This window comes from Leptonychotes weddellii, chromosome 6 (assembly GCF_054177405.1).
Source record: "Leptonychotes weddellii isolate Sample4059 chromosome 6, ASM5417740v2, whole genome shotgun sequence".
Lineage (NCBI taxonomy): Eukaryota > Metazoa > Chordata > Mammalia > Carnivora > Phocidae > Leptonychotes > Leptonychotes weddellii.
In genome coordinates, this window is record NC_138374.1 from 134,773,866 (window position 1) to 134,782,609 (window position 8,744).

General features: G+C 56.3%; 1 protein-coding gene across 3 annotated transcripts; it reads right to left on the reverse strand.

The window, feature by feature from the left end:
- Nucleotides 1-2,792: 2,792 nt before the first annotated feature.
- Nucleotides 2,793-7,278, reverse strand: DUSP23 (dual specificity phosphatase 23). 3 transcript variants are annotated; one of them, XM_081825355.1, is made up of 3 exons: nucleotides 6,943-7,270; nucleotides 6,452-6,633; nucleotides 2,793-3,252 (listed from the first exon to the last, which is right to left on the reverse strand). In XM_081825355.1, exons 1-3 carry the CDS (start codon nucleotides 7,207-7,209, stop codon nucleotides 3,249-3,251), a joined length of 453 nt encoding a protein of 150 aa, XP_081681481.1. In that variant the 5' UTR covers nucleotides 7,210-7,270; the 3' UTR covers nucleotides 2,793-3,248. The 3 variants fall into 3 exon arrangements, with proteins under 3 accessions (XP_081681481.1, XP_081681480.1, XP_006747332.1); XM_081825354.1 differs by lacking the exon at nucleotides 2,793-3,252 and adding an exon at nucleotides 3,259-5,578 and having other exon boundaries at nucleotides 6,943-7,278; XM_006747269.3 differs by lacking the exon at nucleotides 2,793-3,252 and having other exon boundaries at nucleotides 6,225-6,633; nucleotides 6,943-7,266.
- Nucleotides 7,279-8,744: the final 1,466 nt, after the last annotated feature.

Sequence of the window (8,744 nt, forward strand, 5' to 3'; positions counted from 1 at the left end):
AACTCGTATCTTCTGAAAAGTCTTAAAAATTAGCAGCGGTGAGACCTTGTCTCTCTTTGGCAGTGTTAAATCATAAAGCACCATCCTGCCGCTCATAATGGGGCCATTCTGTCAGGGTGGAACTTAAGACAAATGGAGCCTAGTGAGGTGTCCTCCGCGCAGAGGCCCATGGCACCTCCACGCTGGTGATCAGATACAACCCTGACCCTTGGGCACGAGCTTCTGTGGCCCCCACCACCATCTGAGTCCAACCCTGTGTCTTCTGCTGCTCCCTGGGAGAGGATTTTAGCTCTTCCATGCCAACGGACTCCCCAGCATCCCCGTCACCCCGCCCCGCGTGGCCACCCACTGACCTTGGCCACCTCTCTAAGCCTCCCTGTACGGACTCTGCACCTGACGCAGACCACCAGTGGCTTCAGTAACACCCACCGTTGGTACATTTCCCTGAGGCTCTCCGACTCTGCTGTCCGCCTCCCCCCGAAGGAGCAACTTCCTGAATCTGACCAGGCACACTCCTCTTATCTCTTTAATCACGCCAGCAGTGCTTAAGTACTTACGCACCGCATCTTCGCGACACACTTAGGTGTGTGCACATGTCACGTATCCCCCACTAGGTGATGCACCCCCCCGATTCATCCTGCCCAGTTCTTTGTCTCTGGGCAGATGGTCGGCCCATTGTCACGTGTTTACCGAGCGCCCATGTGCCAGGCATCGTGCTGGGTGCTAGCAGCCTGGCCGGGGTCTTTAGACTCTGGTAGGAGAGAAAGACATTAAACGATGAGATGAATCATAGGTGAGCCAGGGCCCGTGAGGTAGAATGACAGATGCTTTGGGACTATGTGTGAGTATATGTGGGGGCCGTTGGAAACCTTTCCCCGGGAAATGGTGTTAAACTGAGACCAGTGGGGAGTGGGAGTTGGGAGCTGGGCAGAGTTGGGGACAAATGCCTCCCAGGCAGTCTGCCCTGACTGTCGTGTGGAGAGAGCGCAGAATGCCTAGCCATGTGCGGGACCAGGTCCGCTCAGCAGGCTGGCTGGCCCAAACCTTCCACATGCCCAAGGTTGTCAGGCCTTCCCCTCAACCAGCTCCTGCGAGGTGATCGCTGAACTCTTGGGACATCCTGCCTGATAAGAAGGTCTCTGTGGACCTTAGATCTTGGGTCAGGCAGATGGTCTGTCCTCACTGTGTGGTTGTGTATGTGCCAGGCTGTTTGGGGCCAGGCAGTGTCAAGGCTGACCTCTGGGGCTGCAGCCTGAGTGGCCAAGGTCAGTCTTGCAGGGGCTGCGTGCCCATGGGACCTGCCCCCAACAACAACCCGGGCACCCAGGCTCGGGGGAACTGCGTCATCGGGCAATATTTGTATGTTTCCACAATCGCTGGGAGAGCTGTATGTCCATGTGATGCCCCTGGAAGCCCATGCCTGCTTGCTTGGACTCTGCCCCGTCTGCCCTTCCCCTTTGCTGATTATCTCACTGAAATGAGCCATCATTGAGAGTATGACAGCTTTTCTGTGAGTCCTTCTAGTGAGGGTGGTCTTGGGGACCCCAAAACAGGTAGAGCAGGGAGAACAAGGGCTATAGGGGAGGGAGGAAGGAGATGGAAGAAGGGACTGGATTCCTTGGGGCCTCACAGGTCATGGTCAAAAATGGCATAGTTCTCTCTGCTGGCTTGATCCCAGTGTGGTTACTTTATTTAATTGTATTTCATGGCCCGAGGCTGCACCCAGCCCCAACTCAGCCTCACAAAGGTGCCTACAGAAAACGTGCAAATTGGTGAATTTGCTTGGAGTAGGCTTGGGGAGCCAAAGGGCACGTAGAACCCACTGCAGGAGGTGAGGAGTGCCACCCACCTGTGGGACAGCCACACCGAGTACTGTCCGTACGTCCCACCTTGGTTTTAGAGCAGAGTCCCTACTCCATATATATTAGTAAGGAAGAGACAGTGGCATCTTTAGTATAAAAGGTAGGGGGAGAATCCCAGAACCGTTTGCCATACTGAATCCCACATATTGAAAGCTCTGAGGTGACATCACCAATCTGTTTCATGATCACATAACCATGGTGACAGAATAAGTCAAGGGAAAAATAGGGTGAGAGAGTGGTTGAAGCAATTTGAGGAATTTATTGGCACAAAGGATTCGGTTATCAAGGTTGCAAATAAGTCATCAACTTCAGGTGTGGACGTGCACCAAGTGTTTCTCAAATTTCTGCTTGCTTGGACAAGCATGCTGCCTTCTCAAGAGTATGCCTTGAATCCATAATAGTTGGGGAAAAATTTAAAAGTAATGGAAGAAGTGCTCATATAACTCATTTCTCAGTCGATAGGGGAGTATAGTTTTGATGGTGCGGGAGGCTTGAAGCGGAAGGCTGTTGGGGTGGTGGCCGGCCGGGCAGGTCAGCGCTCAGCACTCCCAGGTCAGAGCGGCACTGCCCCAGTCTGGTGTGGGGTGGTGATCCCAGATCCCACTGATGGCCTGTGAGTCCCAGTGCCTCGCTTCTGGGGGACACAGATGCTGCTGCGTGCTTTCTCATGACAGCGAAGTCTCCTCTCCACTCCCAAGAGACAAGACATTTTGTACTTAGATAAACCCAGGTTTGAATCCTGCTCTAGCTATGTGACTGGGTGTGCTGCTCAAACCCTCCGGACGTCAGTTTACTCACATGTGCCCTGGGCATTATAATAAGACCTGTCCGTAGGGTTGTTTTGAGGATTAAGTGAGATAATGAATGTCTATAGAGCACTTGGCATGGAGCCTGGAGCGCATTAAGGGCTCAAATAACAACAAAAACAGAAAGGATATTGGAGTTTTTAATAAATCATCAGACACAAAAAGACATTTGCAAGGGCTTAGTGCCGTTCACGTGTACCTCAAGATTGTTGTGCTGGGTGAGGACAATGCCTGTTCTGAGTTAGTAGTGGTGTACGTGACAGAGTCACCTGATGCATCAGCCTCACTATTCAGGATGTAAATGCTTGGGCTGCATCTTAAAGCACCGCCCAGAGCTCAGATGTGTTGGCCTCAGTCAGATGTTTATTCTCTGGCCTCCTAGGAGGATGGAGAGAGGGGACATCGGAGGCTGAGTTGATAAGATGGCCCTCGACGCCAAGCTCTGGCTGTGAAGACAGACTGCCCCGTGTCGCTGGGGCTGGGGGTTGGTCCTGGCAGATGGGACGTCTGGATTTGACCCCAGGTCCTTCACTGCAGTTGTGAGGTACTGGGCAACTCAGCCAGCTCGATGAACCTCAGTTTATCTATAAAAAGGGAAAAATACCTGATTTGCAGAGCGGTTGTAAGGATAAAATGATATAATGCGATGCACGTAAGAACACCTGCTATATGGTAGGCGCTTCATAAATATGACGATTGTAACCATGTAACTAAACAAAGTAGTCACGACCAAGTGTGAAAGGCATTAGTGGTCACTGGCATTGTTTCGTGACAAAACGATCCTGTGAGACCAAATTAGTGTCCTTCTTGGAAAGAATGGCAACACTGTCGGCAGAAGTTTTGAGTGGAGGCTTGGCAAATGAGTGCAGTTCATTCTGGGAAATAGTTCATGATTTGGATCAAATCCCGGCCCCCGTGACGTGCTCATCAGTTCCCTGGGAAGATCTGGAGGGGTCTTGGGGGGCAAGTGGGGGCGCCGTGCATGAGGAGTGGGCTTCCTTCCCCTGGGGAGGACAGGTGATGAGCCGCCCCGTGGGACAGGTCCCTATGTGTTAGGGATGGCAGTAGGGGTGCTGAGGAATGCGAGCTCCAAGGGAGATTTGGGGAGTGGGCAGGATGCAGGCTGATCTCCGCAGCAGGGGGCTGTGTGCTGGGACACAGGCCTGGGAGGTGGCCACGGAACCCAGGACCCGCTGAGCAGAACCCGCGTGTGTGTGGGCTTGCTGGGGGTGAAGTGGAGGCGGGAGGACCGGGCCAGGGAGGACCGGTCTCAGAGTGGCTGGTGCCCCTCCTGTCCTGATGCCAGTTATTTGTGCATCAGAACAATCCTCTGGGAGAGGAACCAAGGAGGTGCTGGCTGCAGAACCCGAATGACATGGAGCGATGTCTTCCCCATCTAACAGCCTCCATTCGGCAGGGAACTCAAGCCACAGTGCAGAGAATAAACGTGAATGGAACTTTAAAGACATGGGGGTGCGAGTCCATATCACCGCAGCTGTGCCCCCCCCCGCCGCTCATGGAGAATAAAACCCTCCTGAATGTCGAAAGTTAATGCTGTCACCATCTTGAAAACCCGCCCTGGTTAGAGCGGACGGGCTGGGGCTGGGTACCGGGCACGGCTCGAGAAGGTGAGAGCGTTTGATGGTGTTTGGTCCTTTCTCCCCTCTCAAGACGTGTGCATCCACGGGAGAAATTCCCAAGCACTTTCCCAGAGGAAACGAAAGCTTTACCGTTGCAGCTGGTGCTTTGTTGCTTTGATGCAGTGGTTCTCGACTGGGACCAACTTTGTCCTCCTGGAGGACATCTGGCCATGTCTGGGAACATTCTTGCTGTCACATTTTTTGGGGAGCCATGCTACTGGCGTCTAGTGAGCAGAGGCGAGATGTTGCTAAACACCACACGGCGCACAGGACGGCCCCACAACAAAGAAGTCTCCGGCCCCAAATGTCAGTGGTGTGAGGCTGACAGGCTCCGGTGTGAGGCGGCTCGTTCCTCACACCCACCCCTCGGTGAAGTAGCCTGGGGAAGGGTCACGGCTAGCCTGTAACCCGTCCTTGGTGGCCACACACAGAAGAGGGGGTGGTGAGCAGGCGAAACATCTGGGGGTGGGGATGAGCCGAGAAGGAGCCTCAGGCTAACCTCCCAAGGTAGAAGAAGGGTAAGGGCAGAGTTTTTCATTTCAAGTCAACTCTTACTTATTTAAAAACCGATTTCCTTAAGCACATAATTATATGTTTATTTCCCGGAGGAACTCTTGAGGCAGCGGAGATCTGCTTAAATTATGGGGACGGAGGCTGCACACAGGGCTCTAATGGGGTTAGAAAAATGTTCTGTCTCCTTTGAAGGAGTCTTGGGAGGAAGGGAAGGGCAGATTCCTGTCCTGCAGTGCAGATGTGGGGAGGAGGGAGCGCGGGAGGAGGGAGCACGGGAGGAGGGGAGGGCAGCGAGGGTGAGGACTGGTTGTCCCACCCGGTGGGGCGGTATCAGGGCGGACGTGCACCCTGGGGTGCAGCTTCAAGCCTCCCTGGTAGGCGGAGGGAAGGGATTCAGGAAGCGCACCATCCGCACGCTTCCTGCCTTCACGCGCGCACACACACACTCACACACACTCCCCTTTGGACGGGGCTCTGGTTTGCACCAACAAACAGCCTGGGATGCTGCCGGGGAGCAGCAGGTGGGGTGGGGGGGGCCTCCGTGCCTGGAGTTGGGGGTTCCTCACACCCCCCGCCTGGCTTGGTGGTGGGGACCAAGGGAATAGGATGGAGTATGGAGTCCTCAGCTCTGACACACCTCAGAGGAAAGGGGGAGACGTCTTGCGGCCTGTCTCCCCCTCCCGGAGACAAATGGCGAGACTGGCTGATGGGATAGCGTGTGAGAGAGTGTTGGATGGGGGTTGAGTTGGGTGGGCGGCTGTGGAAAGGAGAAAGATGTGTCAGGAGCAGGTGCCTTAGGCCTGCCCTTGGCCTAGGCTACGCAGGATGGGGGCCTCAGGGGGACCCTGGCCTCCTCCCTCCGTCTCCACTGCATCTGGAATGCGTGTCTGTCATAGCATCATGAGGCTGTGGGGCAGCACAAGGGGGCCGCTGCTCACAGGGGAGCTGAGCAGCCCAAGGCTGGTGAGGGGTGTCCAGCCCTTGGGAGTTGGAGATGGTGGTTATCTGTGAGGACAACATGCAGGCCTTCTCTGTCTCGAGACGATGACACACGAGGGGCAGGGGGGCCTGGACTGGGGGGTTGTGTCCACAGGGGCTCTCCTGGCCTGTTAGCATCAGACACCCAGGGCTGCTGGGGATCTGTGCCCTCTTCATTGACCAGCTCCCCCGGAGACACATCAAAGGTCAGCAGAGAACACGAGAGTCTCAGCATCTTAGAGGCTGAAGGCCTGGCCCACCCTTCCACTTCCTAGAAGTGTCGCCTTGGGCCTGAGCCTCAGCTACCTCACCCAAAGAGCAGGGGTGGTCTTGCTGCCATCCCAGGTCACAGGGCTCTGGTGAGGCTCAAATTTGTTGACGTGTGGGCATGCTTGGTAAACTGCAAGGTGCTATGCACTATGGGCTGGTTCTTAGAAGTTATTTATTCAGGGAAGCAGCAGAGGGACCCCCCAACCCCCCAGTGCGGCTGCACCCAGCTCCGCAGTCGGCACCGGCCTGCGGGGAACAGCTACTCAGTCTCCCGAGCCAGCAGGAGCCAGAGGGCTTAGCTTTCAGTGCATGTCCGTGTCTCTGGCCCCACTGAACACATGGGTCAGGGCCCGGGACGCAGACAGGAGCTGAGGCCCCTTACTTAGTCCGCTGGTAGAATTGGAAGACGGCTTTCTCCTGATCGTACGTCTCGATGGAGCCGGGTCGAAGGCGCCGGATTTCAGCGATGGCATCTCCGGCAGCCAGGCCCCGCTCCTTCACCAGGTAGCAGGCCAGCATGGTGCCCGTGCGGCCGAAGCCCAGGGCGCAGTGCACCCCCACGGCCTGGGAAGAGGGAGCTTGATGGGGTGGAGCCTGATGCCCTCCCCACCCCTTGGGCCCCTCTCAGTCTTCCTACAGGCCCAGGCCTTCGCAGGGTTCTCAGGCTCTCAGGGGCGAGAAGTGACATCAGGAGAGCGCTCAACGGCCTCTGCTTTCCACCCTTCTCCCTCCAGCTCACACCCCTCGCCACTTCCCCGCGGCCTCCCCCTCCCGCCCCCGGCTTCACGTCCTGTCCCCGCAGGTCCCTTCCGGGCCCGGCCCGCCTCTCCCCGCCCTGTCCCCCGCTGACCCCGGCAGGCCCCGCCCGCTGACCTCCCCGCGCGCGTTGGCCTCGTCCACTATCCGCACGAAGCGGTCGATCTGCTCGGGGGCCGGCGGGCAGAAGTCCGGGATGCGCAGCCGGTGCAGCGTGAGGCCGGGGCAGCTGTCGCTGTGCGGGGGCCCGCGCTCCGTCAGGGACACCAGGTGCCGCACGCCCTGGTCCCACAGGAACTGGTAGTGCGCGGGGAGCCGCGGCAGCGCCAGCCCCGCCAGCCGACCCGGGAGCACCCACGAGAAGTTGGGGGGCTGCACGCCCATGGCGGCGGCAGGACACACCCCCGCCCGCCCCCTCGTGTTCCGCACCACCCACCGGCGCCCGCGCCCTGCGACCACGTGGGCTCCGCGCCCCGTCCGGCGACGCCCCGCTCCGCCGCGGGGATTGGTTGAGCCGCCTCGGGGGCGGGGCTGAAGCGCCGGGCCCCGGGGCTCTGAGTGACGGGACGGGCGCCGCGATCCGGCCCCGGTCCGGAGCAGCGCCCTCGTTGATTGGTTAGATTTCAGTACTGGGCGGGACTACCGCAGCGGAGCGCACGGGGATTGGTGGAGCTACCCAAACAGCCGGGAGGCAAACCCAAAGGGAACGATGAATTGCCTGGTGCGGACGAGGCAACCCGGGGTCGGCCTCTGCTGCTCCCTGACGGCTGGTGGCAGTTATTACACCAGTGTCCACTGCCCCTGCTGTCCCAGGGCCTGGCCTCCTGGGGTCTGACTTTCTTCACCGGGGACGCCCAAGGGTTCCTCCTCGGGGGAGGAACCTCCTCTACGGTGACTGACTGGCCCTTATCAGTGACTTGCTGAACCTGTCCAGTGAGGGCGATCGCCGCTGTGCGGAGGACTATTCTCATTTTCCATTGCTGGGATTATTAAAAAATACTGGGCTGTCATCTGCCGCCCTGAAGTTCTATCCGCGATAGTAATTATAGACCAGTGATAATAACCCACGACATAAGAATGAACGTTTATTGAGCATTCGCTATATGCCAGACACTATTCTTAGCACTTTACCTGTGTTAACTCATTTAATTGCCACAATAATCTTATGAGGCAGGTAATGTAATTAACCCTACTTTACAGATGAGGAAACTGAGGCTCCAGAGAGGTTCAGGAACTTGAGTGAGGTGACTAATGGTCTGGGTATTTGAAACCGGACAGCCTGGCTCCGGCATTTTTAACGCCCAGTATTATTTCCTAAAGTTAAATGGAAGGATGCTGCCTCTTCACATGGCCATCCTCACACTCCCAAATATCATCTGTGTTAAACAACTGCAGGATTTCTCTTAATATTTTATGACTTCCAGGCTCTCTGAGTCACCCTCTCATGGGGAGACCAGAGTTCATTGGTGTTGTTTGTAGAGGTAGAGACCTAGCTCTGAACGCAGCGTCTTGGCTGTGATCTGACCCGTCGGTATCCTCATTTGAACAATGTGCTTCTAGTGATGCAGACTAATTATAATTATGAAAATAGTTAACCCTTGTTGAATTTGCTTATGTACCAGGCCCTGCGCCAAAGGCTTTCTGGAAGAACAACACGTGGACCATATTTTTGTGTCTTTTTTGTACACACGTAATCTGAGGCTTAGACAAGTTGGTTAACTTGGCCAAGAACACGCAACTAGTTTGTGGCTGGGCTGGCAAGCCAAGGCCTCTCTGAATCCAAGCCCAGGGCACTTAGCCATAAAGATGTACTTCCCTTCCCCTGTCCCCACCTGCCACTGACACGCATTTGACCATTTAAAGCTCTGGTTCCAGTAAAATGGAAAGGAATTTTTCTTCCGCCAAGTTCGGAGGCTCCC